Raw genomic sequence first — 19,845 nt, 5'->3', positions numbered from 1 at the left:
AAAAGAAAATCCCGACAGTAATTTTCGCACTCCTGTCACGTGGGGGGGGGTGGGTCTTGAAATGGTAATCCTGATCGCTAATCCAATGCTTTATTTCCGATCTAGCTGCTAAGAGCAAGATGATTTCCAAAGTCAAACTATCACATTGGCCTTATGGCTTAATTAGAGATGACAACTCCAGCCCCCCCCCCCCGTGAGTGGAAGAGAAGCGCATATGTGTCCACGGCACGATCAGTCGAGTACTGTTGATCTTACTCGATGTAGTGTACTTCTTGAAAGTACTTGTTTCAGACCGATGAAATTTAAGATGAAATATGAGATATTTTAAAAAGAATTCCATATTCGTGTTGAATTTGTCATTTTATTTGTGACATAATAAATCTTTAAAGTGCCATTAAACAAGGGAACTTCAAAAGCCCATCAGTCGACTTAGAGAAAAAAGAAAATGGTTAATCTAATCCATTGTGCTTAGAAGAGAAACCAATGATATGAAACCTCGACAACGATAAAATCCTGAGTTTCAAAAATACCTGACTGGCAGAAGGAGGTAAGAAATGAAGTTGCGCATAAGTTTGGAGAAGCATAAGTCATAAAAGGCTAGGCCTGTGATAAACCAAAGACAATTAAACACCCATATGGAAAAGTTTAGGCTATAAAAGAGCATTTGCTCTTCAAAGCCACACAGACTAAAATCCGCCGATGTTATGAGTCACCGGTATGAATATGCATATTGACAGGCGGACTGTTTCATTACCGGCATGGGGATTGTATTTGTTTCTAAATGAATTAATGCTAAAATAATTATAGCAGTGAATGTAAACGAACACTGAGACATGACGTTGTGTTTATAAATTTATTTGTCTGCACACCTTTTAATCGAACTTGAGAAAATAGCTTTTATTAGGCAAACTCATGTATTTGACTTAATTAACTGGGGTACATGGAGTTACCCACTTACAGTGGTATCTTCCAAACAAACAACCAGTGATAGTCCTAGCGATAGCTTTAGCCTACGTACATACGAGTGATAACCTAACTGTACGAAACCATATGCATTAATACATAAAGCACGGTAGGCCTGTACGTTCGCTACAAACGTTTACGTGGGCAATTTATATCACTATATTCATCCTATTCCAAAGGAAACTATGAAATAGGATTCTCAACTTGTTAATTTATGTTCATTGCAATGTCGTCATCTTATTTCATTGCATATTACCCCCCAAATCTCGAAATTCACCTCAGAAATCACAATACGATTGTCGGACGAAGCATCAGTGAGAATGTTGTTGATACACAAGCTGATTCGTGACGTAGCTCATGAATAAATAATGAGGCGTTATAATGAGGTTTTCGAAGAAAAATTTCTAACGGAAACTTTCATTCGATCGGAAAAAGACATACAGTGAACATTAACCAATCAGAAATAGCCTTATATAATATGAAAGAAGAGAATTTGAAGTTAGTTGCGCAAGTTGAGCCATGCAGTTTGATCAAACGGTCTGAGAATTCGAGTAGTTTGAAGTTAGCGTCCTTGTAGAATAAACGAATATGCAAGCACATAAATCCGATTGGACTAAAAATTTAAACTTTTTTAATCGGAAAACGACATACAGTAAAGTTCAGATTAATGATGATTCGTTAAAAGATTATGAAAGAGAAATGTTTAAACTACTGTAATTTGTTTTAGCCGATATCAGTAAATGATATCGGTACATTGATTTTTTTCAAAAGATCGCGATACGGTCGTTTTGGAAGGTATAAAACACACACTTAAGGCCCGAGGTCGACTATGCACGGATCAAATGATCGCCACCTTTCCATATGCAGTTACTCTCAATGTCAGCTCTTAAAACACTTCTGGGTAATCCCTTTAATCCCCTCTAGAGTAATCCCTTTAATCCACTCAGTTAAACTAAAATCACATATCATATTCAAGACAAACAACATGATAGTTAAACATGCACCATTTTCATATCAACACCCGCCATTAACTGGCCCAATCCTTTACAAACATTGGAAGGTAGAATTCATGTGATGAAACTCAGAAATAATCTGACATAGTCCCTACCATGGACTATTCTACAAGTCTCGGCTCTTATAATATTTGACTAACGTGCAACTTACTATAACTTGAATAGAATTACAACACTCACACAACACGTGTGTATCATGATGAACAGCTCAGGAGAATTGCTCCCCCACCCCCCCCCCCCAATAAAGCTAGAAATTACAGTCTGTATATAGATTAAGAGCAGGGGTGGGCAACATTTTTGAATGAATGGGCCCGATATAAGGAGTGAAAAATTGACTGGGCCGCATCTAACCAACGACCTGCTGTTGACTTCAAACCTTTGATTCCGAGGACTTTCAAGCAATAGGTGTGTGTACTTAATCTTTATTCACAAAAACCATCATGTCAATACAGTACAGTTGATAATTAATGGGGATCGTAGGCCTACCTGACAGCATCATTAGTGCCGATAAATTCTAAGCAGCTAGCTCGTATTTTGTGATTTTGTAAAATATATTGATTTTTTTTCTTTAAAAAAAAATCACTGGTGGGCCGCATGTGGCCCGCGGGCCATAGGTTGTCCACCCCTGATTTAGAGGAATGAAATAATGCTAGTGTGTGATCCAGTGGTGTTGTATTAATTATATCTAATGCCATGATGCACATACTGGATATAGAGAAATCGCTATATCTTGAGTGGACATCTTAGCTTGGGAATGGATGGTTGACATGACTGTTCCAACTGTGAAAAGGAAAAAAAAATAATCATATTATTGAATAATTAATTAGCTGTTGATATAAATCAGAATGCTACAAATATCACCCCAACAAAACAAGTGTAATCTATGCTACAGAATGGGAAGAATTTCTGAACCGAAAAGTAGGATTAGAGAAAAACTCACTGACTTTCCTGTGAACATTGTTTGCAACTATGGCGATTACCATGCCTTTGCTCTTGAGACCGAAGAAAAGTGCGGAAAAAGCTCATGCCTGCACTACCCTCCAATGACTAACCTTCCATGTGTCAGTATAAGGGACATCGTCCATCAGAGGCTTTTTGTCCCTGTGTTCCTGTCATCCAGATGCTGCAAATAAATGAGAAACCAAACAATCTAAAACTCAGATCACATACACAGACATCAATCATTTTTTTTTACTCAAACTCATCTGAATTCGCATCATTTCATTGAATAAGCATCAACGGAGTGTTAGCTCAGTGGCTAACGCCGGTGCCTTCCGATCATAAGGTCCCCGGTTCGAGTCACTCCAAGATTAATGCATGTCGTCCAGTTACAGAGTTGTTGACAATTCATAATCATGGACGTTAAATATGAATGTAAGAGACTGAATTCCGTCAGCTTGCGGCTTTGATAAGCCAATGAGGCTTCTTCGCAAGTTCCTGCTTGCAGGAGGATCTAAAATACATACATACATACATTTTTATTCCTCCATCTGTCCACCATACTATCACTGTTGTGAATTACCTTTGTTTTTTCTCCCTTTTTTCTTTTCCTCTATTGTTGTATCGTGCTTATCTGTAATGTTCAACTTGTTTAGGCGGGACTGCTCGTACAAGCTAATCCTTTGTACAGTCCTCCTCCACCACCTTGTTTTATCTTGACTCTGTACTACTCCTCTCTTATTGTTGTGGAAATATACTCAAACTCAACTGATCTTAGCAACAACAAAACATTCACCTGACAACGCATCAAATAGGTTGTGTCGTTAAGTTAGTTCTTAAAACCGACCTTTGGAAACTTTACCCATTGCCAATTCCTTTCCCAATTGTTAGCAGATGTGGTCATGCATAGTGTACTGTACATAAAGGCAGGGACGCTTTGTTTGTATTGTTTTGGGGGGAGGGGAGGGGGAGGGGAGGGTGGGGGGGAGTTTCATTTATTTTTTAGATCATTATATTATAACAAAATTGTATAGTCTGAAAATTATTCTGCTTTTTGTCAAGGTGTGTTTTATGTAGGGTTGCTAAGATATTGGTGGTGGTGATGAGAGGCCTGACATTCTCCATTTATTGGAAGCTGTTAGTGCCGCTATTATTAAATCCTTTGACAACTCCACTCTTTCGTTTATCAAGACTATTTGCTAGCTTGGGCTTTTGTTTGCCTCGCACAACTGGTTGCTGCCTCCAGGAAAATTGGTTGTTAAGGACCAATTTGTGTTTACTGGTGATGAAGTAAATATACTACGTGGTGATCTAAGTAAACCAGGCAGCCAGAATCTAGTTGGGTTTGTGCCAGTGAGAATCATTATCTAATACCAAAAAAACTTCCTAACTATATTTTGCCTTTGGGGAGTGCATTGCTTAATGTTCTTACCTTACATGCCATTGGGGAGTGCATTGCATATTGTTCTAACCTAACATGCTATTGGGGAGTGCATTGCATATTGTTCTTACCTTACATGCCATTGGGGAATGCATTGCTTATTGTTCTTACCTTACATGCCATTGGGGAGTTCAATGCTTATTGTTCTTCCCTTACATGCCATTGGGGAGTGCACTGCTTATTGTTCTTACCATACATGCCATTGGGGAGTACATTGCTTATTGTTCTTACCGTACAGGCCATTGGGGAGTGCATTGCATATTGTTCTTACCTAACATGCCATTGGGGAGTGCATTGCATATTGTTCTTACCATATTATGCCATTGGGGAATGCATTGCTTACTCCTCTTACCTTACATGCCATTGGGGAGTTCATTGCTTATTGTTCTTCCCTTACATGCCCTTGTGGAGTATCATTGCTTATTGTTCTTACCTTACATGCCATTGGGGAGCGCATTGCTTCTACTGATTAAATAAGAATCACTGTCGTATGAATAGATATATCACTCATTGATAGCTGGTTCTGTGTTTAAATGCGACACTCAGTTCAGATTATTACTTAAAATGCCTTCATTGCACTGTTTGCCAGTCTATGCTGCTAGTTCCATTGATCTCCTTGAATTCCCAGACGTTGCACCATAGAAAAGTCTGCTTCTTGTATAACATGAAATAACATGAACTACAAACTCAAGAAAAATGATTGGTTTTCTACTAAAATTTGTAATATTATAAAACAATGAGGAGTTCTTTAAACAAAACTTAAAGAAAAGTTAGATGTTCAACTGACCACATGAAAAAAAAAACTTACCATGGCATACAGAGACATCTTCCAAGTTTTCCTATAAGCTGCTACTAGTGTATCTTTGTCATGACATGTCTTCATTATGGTAATGCAATCGACTCGCTGTTCCATTTTCTGTTGAGAGAGTAACTAACTACCATCTTGACTGTACTTCACAGCTATTCGTCCACCATTATCTGGTATCGTGGGAGCCCACATAATGAAAATAAAACCATCATTGTCTATACAGACATCAATAGGATAGTATTCATTCCCTCCAAAACCTGACTTATCGATTTCCTGCTGAAGCTCTGGTTGATTTTGTTTCGTGACTATGTACGCCCTTTTCCTCGCTTTATTACAGACCAAGAGATCACGCTCAAGAACGACAACCCTGTCAAAGATTTCAACGACTTCGATAAATCAACAGTACCAATGTGGTTTAGCTGCTTGTTGAAGACATACATATTTAAATTGCTGCCACCAACATATATGTTTTTATTACTCGGATCACTAGCCACACAAGTAAGGCGCCACATAGTTGTCCACTTAGGTATTATGTTTGAAATGTCCTTCTCTTTGTATGACTTATCAGTGGCATCAAAAATACCAAAAGTATTCGTTTTAGATACAGTTGCTATCTCTGACATTGAATAAGAGGAACACAAACGAGCTGGAATGGTGTTTAGCTTTTTATGTTTGATACACTGTAACTGTTTTCCGTTTCCGTCTACAACGGCGATAAATGTGTATCCCCGTGAATCATAGCCGGTGATCACTATGCGGTTTTGCCCACAACTTGCAATACTGTGTATTATTTGCGTAGTAGACTTCATGTCTTTTATTTCGACCACGCTAACCGGGTGAAACATCAGTACGTTGCAAACACTTCCATTCTTCTTCGCGATCGTATCGGATCCTACATCAGAAATTTCCAAAAGAGACTGCAACTTAAGAACTGTATTTTCAACATCTTCCAATAGTTGCTTGCCGGCGTCCATTACATCAACCAGACTCAACAGTGTTCAGTTTTTTACGTCATCGATACTTTTAATTGTTGCACAGAGATCCTTCCGTCGTCTACGTAATAGTTGAGCAAATCCATATATCTTCACAGCTTCTTCACATCTGTCTGATGTTTGCTTATTCAAAGCAAGTTTTTCCTCTTTTAACTTTGCAGTCAATTGTAAAAGTTTCTCATTGCTTTTTTGTACTTCACTTTCATGGTTTCTCTTCAGTGTTTCTTTCACTGTTTTCACTTTGCTCTCTAATGCCTTAACATATATATGCTTGATATTTCTGAGTGACCCGTTGAATCTCGGCCTTCATATTTAACTTCAAAGATGCTGTTTTATTATACAAGCTCTTTTCCAACTTACTTTCTATTTCGCTTTGGCTCGTTGTTAGTTCTTCAACCTTAATTTGCATAGCTCGTTTTTCTGCTTCATGCTCTTTGTCCAGTCTTTCAGTAGCAGATCTTGCCGTTGCATTAATTTTGTCAACTGCAATTTTAATATCTCCCAGTAAACTTTCATCTATGCCTTCACATTTCTTCAGTTCCTCTTTTACCGCCATAATCTTCTTCTTGTCGGTGGTATCTGGAGCGCTAATTTCGTAAAGTGTATGCTCGTTCTGCTCTTTGGAAGAACACGTGATGCATACTGGACGATTGTTGCAAGTATAGCATAATTTCTGCGCTAGATAATCCTCATGAATATGACACTTTGGTGGTTCCATCAGGGATAAATAGTTTTGAAAATCGAAATGTTCTTGTTGGAAATATTTCGCTTTTTTTCACTTTGGAACAATGATCTGCCATCATATTGTTGGTAAGGTGAAAGTTGTAACATTGACAGCATAGAAAATCGTTACACTTGAAGCAAAAAGCTGTCGCGATGATCGATTGTTTTGGACATCCAAAACAATCTCTTCGGGTTTTATTGACGAAAGAAGATTTAATATATTTAATTTCGATCATGTTTTCCATGTGATAATCGGTCTTGAACCCCTGCACTCCCGCTGTTAGTACTGGGCATTGGTTGCTGCACAAATGACATGCCACCGTATCCTTCTGTATCAGGTTTTCCAAACATCTTTTGCAATATCTATGAAAACATGGCAGGAACTTTGGTTCCACAAAAAACTCGGTACAAATTGTACAATAGAAAAAGCCTTCCTCGGTTTCCAGGCTTGATGAACCTGCCATAACTGATTTTATTTGCAATTCTGCTAGGAAGTAAAGAAATGACAAAAGAAAGTGAGTTCTTAAAACGTAGCACAAATCCAACAACTAGAACGTTAACAAGCTTAAATTGATTAATACGGCATGGACGGCCATGTCTCCTACTTCTCGATCACATATAAGTTGACCTCCAGTCTTAAAATTAATATAGATATTTAGGATTGGCCCACATATATAGATATGGATGTTAATATTAAATATTGTGCAAGCAATTGTTTACAAGCATGGTCTCAAACAAATTATAAATGGCTAAAAGTTTGAGTCTATAACAATGCATTACTAACTGTACACATTTCAAACATATTCAGGTACAATATACTTACCCTATCAAACACATATGTAGGGAACACTTGACAACTTGTTCAATTAACGATTTATCACGATACCAATTAGTGAGTCGAAAAGGTATCGAGGATTTATTACAAGAATTGCAAAAATAGTTTTGCCGCTGAATTTTTAAATACGCGAAAAGTTATTACTGTTCCTTGTTCAACGATCTTACGTCTTCATATCACCAAGCGAGTCTGTGCACTCCATTTAAGATCCGTATCATTTGATAAGAGCTGCACCTACTTGTTCAAGTAGTTCAAAGTCGAAAAACAAATTGGTCCTAAAGTCAGAGGTTCGTTAGATTTATTTCGGGAATTCCATAACTCTACCATTTTGAAGTACTGATAACAGATTGTAAACCAATATTCAATGATAATAACAAACCTAAGGATAATATGAACATTATTAGGGAATATTTAACAGGGACGCCTTTTTATAACGATTTAACTAGTCTGTAGTGGAAACAATTCGCAATATGTCACAAAACATGAAGGCAGCAATAGACTAGTGCATTAATACAATTGTACCTTAACAATTTAAGTTAACCTAGGAAAGGTCAAAAGCTTGTTTATCAAAGCAAGCACGTTTGTGACGTATTATTCTAACACAGGTACTATGGTGCTTCATTTGAGGTACTTCGTCCAGTGGGTGGTGTACAGTAATTTCCACGCACTGGATCCTTAGCAAGGATATAAATGCATCTCAAAAGACCCTTTCAAGCGTGTTAATACTTGGCCACTTTTGAATTGATATGCCCTACCGACTGATTGTTGAACCATTTATCAACATCAGCTGAAGCAACATAACAGGGCAGCTAAATAATTTAGCAGATGGCATTAGAAGATATAAACGTTATCGCTACCAAACATATGGAAATGCAAGCAGCATAAATACCATATGTTCTATAAAATACCAAACGGTATACCAGCATATTTTGGTAAACACACGCCTACTCTCGTGTCAGTATCAGTTTGAAAATTCAGCATGGTTTTGTGATGGTATTACAAATATACCTTTATTGGAACACATTTCCTGTGCAGTTTTAGTTTTAAAAACAGTATACATTTTTCATATAAGCTTTAAGGAAGGACGGAAATTTACCCACTCGGTTGGTGATATGTTAAGTCAATCTTCGGAGTGACCAGTGAACTTACTACATCGAACGAAACAAAATAATAAAATAAAGGTGAGTGCATGGTAGCTTTAATGTCGTAGCTATATAATGATAGGACATCAGTAATGTATCGAGGGTATCATTGTAATTATAACTAACTTTACTTTGCCACATCAGTATATTTCGTAATCATGAATTTCACTAGATGTTATGCGGAGAACGTGTAATATGTAGTATGTAACATCAAACCTTATATGCAGCAATTATATCCTATTGTCAATAATACATTGTAGGGAAGTGCTGCTTTATAGTGACTTTTTCATGAAATGAAAGCTAATGTTCAGTGTGTTTTTTGCCAATACAACATGATACATGTAAAGAGTGTCACGCGTTTTCGTAGAGTGGGAGAAAGGGGGTTTTTTTTGGAGGGGGGGGGGAGGGTTGATAGCACTTTATGTCGACTGGAGGGTTGTAAGACATTTTGGTTAAATGTGTTCTAAGTTGCAAAATTGTGTTATATTTGCAATTTTTGAAATAATGTTATAGAAATTTCGACTGTTTAGGTTACTTAACGTATATAGGAGTTATAAAGTTATGTACTGTGCAATACTTTTTTGTCGGTGATAGAGGGGCAGGTGGTGAAGCTGAGCCCTACAGCGTTTATTTTGGGAGTAGAAAAGAGGACTAAAGCCCTGCTATGAGTATACGTTGAATTTGTGCCTCTGTTAGTAGCACAGGCATTAACGTGTTGTGCACATTCTGAAATCATCCATTAACCTCACTAACTTTAAGACTATATCATGTCAATTTCGTGTTTTGGTTTAAATGCTGCCTGTTATTACATCATAGCAATGCGCTTATTCACTATCGAACGATGACGCCTCTGGTGTATAAGCTCTTGCCCACATCTTCTTGTGGAGACTGTATCCATTGTATGACTTTGCAAAACAGAGCTGCTTATGTGTATGCTAAAGTAAGTCTATATATATCGAAGAGACTGCTAGAATATACAACAAACAACCACTCGTATGCATGGGCGTCAGCAGGTTTCAGAAAGTGAGGGGGACACTATACTATCAGAGCATTATATACAGAGAGTTGCGACAACTCGGGTCCGGGAATTTTCGATCACGTGACCTCATGGCACCATTTTGGGGCCAACTAATTCTGGCCGTAAGATCGACAACAACGTACGTTCGAGCAGTCAACATCTGCGCTGCCATCACAGAATGTCTGGCTGTTCAGCGTGGGGCTGTTCGAATCGTCCCGAAAATGGGTCAAAGCTGTTCAGATTCCCAACAAACCCACATCGGAGGAAAACATGGGAGGCGAAAGTAAACAGCTTCACTGGAAGGCGAACTCCAATCACAAACTTTGCGATGTGAGTACTTCACCTAGGCCTAGTACAATGAACTAAGATTCGTAACACTAGGCCTAGCCTAGTCCATAACCAGGACTGTGGATTACACCACACAGTCCTAACAGCTATGTATGGTGCACTGTGCAATGTACATACACACATAGTTAACAACACAGAAAACAGAGCATAAATTTCAGGCATGAAAATGGTCTATTTTTAACAAGTTCTGATCAAGAAAGTTGCGATGTTGGGATGAGATCTGTTATAAGGTGCATAAAAATATCTCTGCAAAGTTTAGTGAGTATATTCCTTAAATTGAAGGCTCCAGCGTGGCAAGACAAATCGGGGATCTACGAAGCACAGTGTGCAATACAAAGCACCAAGGGCTAGCCTAATGAAAAACTGCTTGGCTCCATTGAGTCATGAGCTTGTTTGGATTATTATTTATTAAAATTTGGGTGGCGATCTGGCAGACCATTGAAATGATTCATCATTCTGCTTTGCACTTGATGATTTGAATTGAACTGGTCCAGAACTCCACTATCTTCTATGAAATAATATTGAAAAATTAGGTTACTAAAATATCACTGTAGGCTAGGTAAAAATATTTCCTAGAACATTGTGTCCTGTTAGAGGATAGCAGGTAAAACTGACAGAGTCAACTGAAAACCATAGGCCTAATTAGGCTCAGGAATCATGTTTGTCCATGTCATACAAAGGTACGGTATACGGATCCTAATTCATATTCTTACAACCGGGCAGTTCCAAGCAAAAGAGGACATAACCCAGGAAATTCAATTTGACTGAGCCTAGGCCTAGCATTTTACCGTGGTTGGCGGGCAACTCCCCCCCGGCAATCCCCCCCCCCCAAAAACGACTCTAATTTTCGACTTTTGACAACATATTTATGCTTCTGTTGGGGGGAGGGTTGTCCGGGGGGTGTTGTCTGGTCACGATTACCTTATCCATTAATAATAGAAGCCCATGCCTAGTAATAGAGGCACAATTGGTATTTTGAAGAATTTCTGACTTTTTGGATCCTATAGTATATATAGATGCAGCTTTTTCAAGTTATTAGACATAAAATTCGTAGATAAAAGCCTGACTCTCATACAAAAATATTCTGAAGTAGATCTTTTCAAATTCCAGCAGCAGCTTAGTTCTCATAACGCTGAAATATCCTACTCACATATACCATATGTTTGCGATGTGAGTTCCAGATTAGTGGGAGGGATTAATTCATTTTTTTTCCGACGTGGCTGTTTATATCCGACCGACGAGACCAATTGTGATACCCCGAAACAATCCCCCTCCCCTGCCCCACATGTCACCTTTAACCCTGCGCTCTAAATTTTGTGGGACTGGAACACAGACAAAATGTGATTGGTCCATTTAGTTACCATAGCAATCAATTTTCAAAGACCTAGCTTCATGATTCTGTGCACCATGTCAGTACCAGTCACATGTCCAAATATCAACTTCATCAGCCATTGCTAGCTCAAGTTACAGTTAATCCCAATTTTGACCAATCACAGGCTTTGTTTGGTTACCATGGCAACAATGGAAGAATGTACATTATTCCGCAACTGTGCAATATGTGTTACAATATGATATATAACCAGTCATAATACAATTTTACCGTACCAGAATATCAACTGTTGAATTTTGACTTCCAAATGTGCCAACCTCATCCCCTTGAACTTGAGCGCAGCCAATCCCTCCCCCACCCCCCCTCCCTCCCGTTCGACACTCGACGCCCTACTTACACAGCCTCGGCGCATAAAAGCACCACAACATGAGCAGGCCAAAAATAAAACCCAGAATCCCGCTCACACTTCTACAATGCCATCGAAAAATTCCCCTATCCACCTGAACGCCCATTCCCACACATACTGTATGTTGCCCATTTGGCCCCAAAATGGCGCCCAAATTTCAGTTGTCGCAACTCTCTGTATATAAGGCTCTGTATACTATCTAAGCGGAGCGCCACCATTGGTTGGCGCGTAGCGTACCAGAAAATTTTGGGTACATAAGACCCCCTAGATCGCAGGAGACGGCCTTCCTGAGTCGTTTTTAGTTACATCAGAACCAGATCTGTGAGGAGAAATTTTGTCTCACAAAACTAAAATCCGACAGAAAGTACTGGTAGAAAGATGCCGTTCTGACACCAAGGGAGACGAATTACACAGCGTCCATCTCAAACGAAATATTGAAAAAGTGGCGCCGTCACCTCCGGGATGAGTGGAGTGGTATATATAATACATGCATGTAGGTGCGAGACGTCAGTTGTTATGTGCCCAGGTACTTTAATAATAATAATCAGAAAAAGGCACCGCGCGCAGAGCGTGTGTAGCGCCTAGCCGGCACTCAACAATAAAGATCTACCATATCCGGCGAATACATGTAGCCTTAATTACTTAACCCCTACACCCCTATTCGTCCGTCCAGTCCAAGGGACTGGAGGTAGTGATATGAACATAGAAACTCATCACCATCTACCTGTATGGCTTACCTAATCCCTTGGAACCCATACAAACAACATGTGTGCAAGATTCAATACACTTTCGAATGGTCTCCCCCCCCCCCCCCCGAACGAATTAAATGGGCAGATTTAGGATATTGGGAGAATGGGAGATAAATGACGGTGCAAGTGATAGATAGCAGGGGCCCAGGGAGTCCAGATTTCTTGACCTTAAATAGAAAATCGCGCATATGCATGTGATTTTTTTTTAATAACTACTCTGAAAAGTGGGTGGGACAAATGATATGATATCCCCTCCACTTTTGAAAGAGGGGGGGATATGTCCCCCCCGTCCCCCACCTGTTGACGCCCATGCTCGTATGAAAAGAGTGCACCCGTTTCAATAGGCATACCTTCAGCCATGTGGGCTTCTTGTCCCTATATCACTAGTGTGATTTTCAGTTGGCGTTCTATGAGTGTCATTCATTGATTGTTTGTATTTGCTGTATAGCCTATGAGCTTCACTGTTCTTCTTTGTTATGACTTTGCTTGATTTGCCTGTTAAAAATGATATAAAACATACCAAATACCGGAATGATTATCAAACAGTCAGTTTATGAGAGTGAGTACTCCGTTTTACATCATAATTCTTGCAAGAGGAATATCAGCTGTAAAACCATACTTTTTTCAATCCGTGATTTATAGTTGGTGTGGTTCTGGCACTCTATTATCGTCTCTGGGAGAATTATACACGGATCGCTTGTATCCGTTTTCTTTGTCCCTTGTTAACTGCGTTTGGATTTTACCATATTACGCTTTTCAATGATGTCAGCGAAAGAGGAAAGATAACTTATGCATAACCTCATTTTATTACTTAAAGGGTCCGCAGCCAGTTACTGGATCGAAAAATGACGTCTGTATCGAATAATATATATGCGACTCTCTGTAACGGAAAACAAATACCATTACTCGGTCTAGGAACGTTTCAGGTAAGTTAGAAATTATTGTCATAATATTTCAGCTTTCTAATAACCTTTGTGTTATAAAAAAAAGTAACAAGAAAAGTAATGGTCTCTCTGCGCAAGACATTTGTTAAGGGTAGAAGACAGACACACAAAGCGAAAGCCAGTCGACAAAACATGACGTGCATAATTACCTGTCTAAAATTTGTCTTATTTAATTTTTTTCTGGGCGGACCGGTTGACCGGGTACCGTTCCTCTGTGAATACGGGATCAACGTAATTTTAATGTAGCACGCGTAACACAACACATAGTGAATCTTTCAAGTACGTTATCAAACGTCACATTTGCATCACCTAATGCATGTTATTTTTTTTTTTAAATATTTGTTGTCTCTATGTCTTCATTTCTTAAAGTCGACATCTGACGATGTAAAAGAAGTGATTAAAACAGCAGTGGGCATTGGATACCGACATATTGATACTGCACGCGCATATCGCAACGAAACGGAAATTGGTGGGGCTATAAAGGAACTAATTGATACTGGTGTAATAAAGAGAACGGACATCTTCGTGACGACAAAGGTAGGATCATTATTATAGTTACATTTTAGTAGTATACTTCATTTCAAGGAAATGTCATATTTTGTTAAATCAAGATTAATGAGTATTTTCCCTCCTTATTTTTACATAACAAGATCTTGATTGTAAACGTTCAATGTGAACTTAACCGCGTTTGAGATATACTTTCCAAACAAAAGTCAATGTGAATTAAATTTGCATTAGGTCACATTTCATGCAGCGGGAAATTGCACTACAGTTCAAACAAAGAATCATCAATTAGCGTATATAGACCTGCACGCAGCCCTACAGCAACATCTACATTGAGAAGAAACAAACGGTTCTGCTATAGAGTGATCCATTGATAGTTACCTGCGTAACTTTGAAGAGAACAAAAACTTAGTAGGCTACGTTGAAAGTTTCGCACTATATACATTGAGTTCAGATCGAGTGGAGCCAAACAAAAACAGTGGCGTGGGTAGTGAGGATATTGGGGAGACACCCGGTGGGGTCTGGAAACCTTTCTCAGAAGAATGGATATGCCTGGTTGTATGTTAATTATTGTAGCGTTTCTAACAAATTTCATGGATTCATTTGGGACAACACCCAATTCAAGTGTTACTGGATAACTAAAATAACAATTATTAATTGGTTGACACTCATTTGATTGCTAAGAATATCCAAATACGTGATCCAGCAATGCCTTGGAATACATCCCTAGCTTATAGAGCCGACGGGAGCAGAAACATGCTCTTGAAATTACGTCTTGGTCCTAAGACTATGAATAAGGTATTATTCATTTCCTAAACAAACTGTCAGGTTTGACAGTCACTCGAAGCTGAAGATCAAGTTAAATAAGCATATGAACCTCTTCATGACCATGACGAAATGGTATAAGGTAAAGAATTTCATGAAAGTCAACCATTTACAAGGAATAACCACTTGTGTTTTAACCTATAGGATACAGTGGCCACATGTGCATGAATGCCAAGATACACAGCAGTAACACATTCAATGGACGCCTGTAATTCTTTGCTCATATGTGTGGAAACACTTTTAGATTGCATACTATTTTGCATTGATAGCTTCCAAATAGCAACGTTGATACCTTCCGTACATGTTGCGTGTTATCAGATATATCAGTGTGAATGTAATGTGTAACTGTAAACACTGACGTGTTACAGTACCAAACCTTTTAACGGAGAGCTTAGACTAATAACATATTTGTTGGCTACCAGCAATTCTTGAAATTAAGGACACCGCAAAGGTGTCCACGAACAGGTGTATTTCGCTGCAGCATAACAATTTGGACCTTTGGTAATAAACCGCTCATGCATCTGGAATATCAACGAACGAAATTAGCAGTGACTGATTTACAGTTTGAATCTGTCTTATTCATATGGTATTCTTCTTGTATTGATGACAGCTTCGAGGAACATTTCATCGGCCAGAAAATGTAGAACATGCCTTAAAGTTAAGCTTGGAGGCCCTTCAGTTGGAATATGTTGATTTGTATTTGATGCATTCACCGATGGCATTAGAGGTGAGTCAATAATAACGAAGTACACATGTCATGGAAACAATCCAACATATAGAAAATATATATATTTCTACTTTTTAATTTTGTCTGATTGGATGAGAAGTTGTTCACGAATCCACCAAACACTAAATCCACTAAACAATGTTGTAGTTACAGCAATTGACAAACAAAAATATTGAATGTTGTCTCTTTTTCCTTTTAAGAAAAGAGAATATTACTTCCACAAACCAAACATCTTCAACCAACGTCAGTGTACTATTTTGTACAGAGATGTTATTTTCATTAAAGTTCCCAATTAGCCACATGAACTAACGGCTGTATCTCGAAAGACGAAACTTTTTAGCACGAATTTAGCCAAGTAGGAATATCCATGTAGTTGTAAATTACAATCTCAAAATTTGGGTATCACCGGTTGGCTCATCAAGATTGAATTACATCAGACGTGGAGTTTACTGGCCTCATGTTCTTTGGCATTCTAAGTAAATGCATTTTACACATATTCATATTTTACACAGTTCATTCAAACAGTTAATACTACCTATATGAAGCTCTCAGAATTTTCTTGTTAGGCATGTGCACACGAGCCAAAGAGCAGTTTTCTTTTCTTTGAATTTAAATTTGCAGCAATATTGTTCAACAAACAACTTTAGCAACCGGGGTAACTTATTAAGTTTAACAAATTTTGTTCATCTGTCTTTTTGGTACATGCACAAATGTGCACAAGTTTGATTCGTGTACGATCCATTGACCATGTGACCTTTGCTGACTTACATTAATTATTACACTGTACACTGGCGAAAACTGTTATCCTACATAGGTTGGTGGTCATTTTGGTGTTCCCTTAATGACCAAAATGTTATTAATAGTAGTATAGTAGTAAGTTGAGTCTCGTCTATCCGACATGCTTTTGTTTATAAATCACTTAAAGGACATGGTCCAATGTATATTTCTGACTTATTACATATTTATGTCCCCTCTCGTAATCCAAGATCCAGCTCTCAATTTTTATTATCTGAAATTAAGTCCAAACATTCTTGGGGGGATAGGTCATTTATTGTTTCTACCCCTCGCTTATGGAACCAACTTCCCTCAGAAAAACATCTACTCTCTCTAACTTTAAGAAGAGCATAAAATCCCACTTAATGACAAAAGCTTTTATATGATCTTATACCATTAAGTTTTTCTTCTGTCATTGTTTTGTATTATTCTGTATTATTTGTATCATTTCTCATTGTCATTTGCGCCATGAACATTCTTTGAGTGGTGTGTGCGCATTATAAGTCTTATTATTATTATTATTATTATGCTCCGTGATAAATCTCCGACACGTATCACGATCTTGCGCAAGATTTATTGCTTCATCGAAACCGTTAATGTTAACGTCCCTAAATTGCGACTTTATTTTTCCAAGCAAGGTTGTCACGAGCCTTCCTACTGGTTTAGCAGTATGTATCAATGCTTCTCTTAAAGCAACCTTTACTGATGCGTCCTCCTGGAGTCTTGCTACATGACCGAAAAATCTCAATCTTCTATGTGCGACTATGGATCACCAAGGTGTTTGGTTGGTTTCATTGTAGAGCTCACCGTTTGATAACCAATTGTTGTTGGTCCATCTAATGTTGAGAATATTACGAAGTAGTCTCCTTTGAAAAGTGACAATTTTAAAATGTTGTTAGTAAAGCAAAATTGGCATCCTGACCCTTGGTCCTTTTACATCATCTATCACTGAGGCATTACGTCACATAAAACAAAGCAGACCCACCAAACGTGAAGTCCATCAGCGTTACGGTTAAGGAGTAGTCTGGGATGTGCAAAGTTTGGCGATGTTTGACATATAACCTCCTTGGATCATTTGCACATTTGATATTTTACGTTGTTTGGATAGTTTCGGCGATTTCGTCAATTAGTCTCCTTGTTTTTAAATTTGACCTTTGACCTCAGAGTTGTGATCTTATGATGTCATAAGGCACACAGGCAACACAACAGCTGCCCAGGCATATAACCTCTTGGCGTTAGAAGTCCATCCCCAGTTGGTATTACCGAAATGCTTTTTTTCACCAAAATTGGTACAGTTTGACCTTTGAAATTTTTCATCATGTGACCAATGGCGATTTACATTATTATTTCACTTTAGACAGGTAGAGTATAGCACACTGCTTGGTTTTGATGGTTTCGTTCATATTATCATTTTTTAGTATATTGTATACGTGTAATGTTCTTTTTATTTTTATTTGACCCTTGAACTTTGACCATTTACTACATCCCATAGCCTTGTATGGAAGTCAGTCTGAAGTAAATTGGTTTTACGGTTTAGAAAGAGTTTTTGGCACATGTTTAGTTCTTCCGGTGTTATCGTCACCCCATAGGGTTCCCACTAGGTCACAAGACACCAATTTCAGTTTACTGCCTGAATGAGTGAGGTGAGTAGCAATTTATTTGCCAGTACACAACGTGGAGGGTTGAGATGTATCTAATCAGTTAATTATATTTCAACCTATTGTGCGCCTATCAGTGAGTAAATGAAACACTTTGTCCATATCTCACTTCTCGGGAAGAAGAATACGTTGTCGCTGAATGACTCCGATGATCTTGAAACTGAGTAGTGTTCAGTTCGAATATAATCTGCATTTTTAATTTGACCTTTTTGTGATTTACTTTTGAATAGTACAGAGGGGACGATGCTTTTTGGCCAACAAGAGAAGATGGTACGTTGGCTCACGATGACATCCACTTTGTAGAGACTTGGAAAGTAAGTCTGGCTCAGTGAAACATTTCTTGAAATAATAATGAAGCATCACTATTATAACGGGTATAAAATTAAGCGGCCCATGAAGTTAGTTTCTATCGTTGCATCATTATAGGCAACGCATCTCAAAATCTTGTCTACAATTCAATCTAACTACCAGCTTGGTTTGTTTAAGACTATTTGAATGATGTTATATACAGTACTATTTATATGTATGTTTAGCATTATAGCCAAGGCAAAGATCCAGGTACCTTTACTTAGAAGTGAAAGAAAAACTGAAGGTTTTTGCTAAAAAATCTTGATATAAATGATTTTATTAGATAAGTTTTTTATTAGTTTCCCTGCCCTCCCCTGCACAGAAAACACATACTATCCACCTTCAAAATCAAAACAAATGTCTGTCGTGACTTCGTTTTTTGCCTTTATGTCAGGCCTCGAGGCCCCAAGAATAGGTAAATTCATTAAACAGTGAATATTTTCTTCTTTATGTTTCCGTAAGTCTATCGCTGAGTTGGACAGTAAAAAAGAAGGAAATTGTGTATACTTCATTGGCAGGCAATGGAACCTCTTGTTACAAAAGGTCTCACAAAATCGATTGGAGTGTCAAACTTTAACGGTCAACAGCCCAGTGAGATACTGAAGATCAACAGAATACCGTGTGTTATGAATCAGGTATGTTTCTGTTAGACGTAACAAATATGCCTCCATTACCGTTACCATATTTGATGCTTAAAGACTTAAGTGACGAATGATGTTGTTGTTTATGATGATGGAGAAGACCATAAATATAATGACGATGATGAAGAAGATGGCGAATGGTGACCACGACTACTATGCTGATGAAAATTATTACACTTTATCTTCCCCAAACTTACAATATTAAAATAATTTAAAATATTATATATAATATATATATATATATATATATATATATATATATATATATATATGATAGATGGCATTAATTCCAGGTGAAGAGTGCTCAATATACCTGGGTATAGAGCTGGATAGGTATAAATAATGTACACTCGTACAAAGTTTGCGCTATTACTCGAGTTTCATGCTTCTTCGCAATCGTCAGATAGCTAAGCTATAGCTATCTGACGATTGCGAAGAAGCATGAAACTCGAGTAATAGCGCAAACTTTGTACGAGTGTACATTATTTATACCTATATATATATATATATATATATATTACTTTAAATATTTCTTTCTTTGGGATCCAGATTGAAAATCATCCATTCCTGGACCAAAAGGAGTTAATCGACCTTTGCAAGTCAAATGACGTAATGGTGACTTCATATTCACCACTGGGAGCTCCAGACCGACCTACCCGAAAGTTAGGGGTGAACAATATACAAATGTATGAATAAATCATAGTCTGATTAAACTTC

At 38.1% G+C, this 19,845-nt stretch overlaps 1 protein-coding gene and 1 long non-coding RNA gene across 5 annotated transcripts; one reads left to right on the top strand and one right to left on the bottom strand.

Moving 5' to 3' along the window:
- Positions 1-341: 341 nt before the first annotated feature.
- LOC139966541 (uncharacterized) lies at positions 342-6,273 on the bottom strand. The gene is made up of 3 exons (XR_011792701.1): positions 5,165-6,273; positions 3,029-3,099; positions 342-2,756 (listed from the first exon to the last, which is right to left on the bottom strand). It is a non-coding gene; the product is annotated as an uncharacterized lncRNA (long non-coding RNA).
- A 2,089-nt stretch (positions 6,274-8,362) lies between these two features.
- Positions 8,363-19,827, top strand: LOC139970038 (aldo-keto reductase 1B-like). Of its 4 annotated transcripts, none has more exons than XM_071975652.1 (7): positions 8,363-8,895; positions 13,525-13,633; positions 14,021-14,188; positions 15,591-15,707; positions 18,370-18,453; positions 19,006-19,122; positions 19,678-19,827. In XM_071975652.1, exons 2-7 carry the CDS (start codon positions 13,553-13,555, stop codon positions 19,822-19,824), a joined length of 714 nt encoding a protein of 237 aa, XP_071831753.1. In that variant the 5' UTR covers positions 8,363-8,895; positions 13,525-13,552; the 3' UTR covers positions 19,825-19,827. The 4 variants fall into 4 exon arrangements, with proteins under 4 accessions (XP_071831753.1, XP_071831724.1, XP_071831743.1 ...); XM_071975623.1 differs by lacking the exon at positions 8,363-8,895 and adding an exon at positions 9,271-10,204; XM_071975642.1 differs by lacking the exon at positions 8,363-8,895 and adding an exon at positions 9,271-10,204 and having other exon boundaries at positions 18,950-19,122; positions 19,678-19,803.
- The last annotated feature ends 18 nt before the right edge of the window (positions 19,828-19,845 follow it).

Source organism: Apostichopus japonicus, chromosome 1, assembly GCF_037975245.1.
Source record: "Apostichopus japonicus isolate 1M-3 chromosome 1, ASM3797524v1, whole genome shotgun sequence".
NCBI lineage: Eukaryota > Metazoa > Echinodermata > Holothuroidea > Aspidochirotida > Stichopodidae > Apostichopus > Apostichopus japonicus.
The sequence above is the reverse complement of the archived record's forward strand: the minus strand, read 5'-3'. Positions and strand labels throughout refer to the sequence as shown.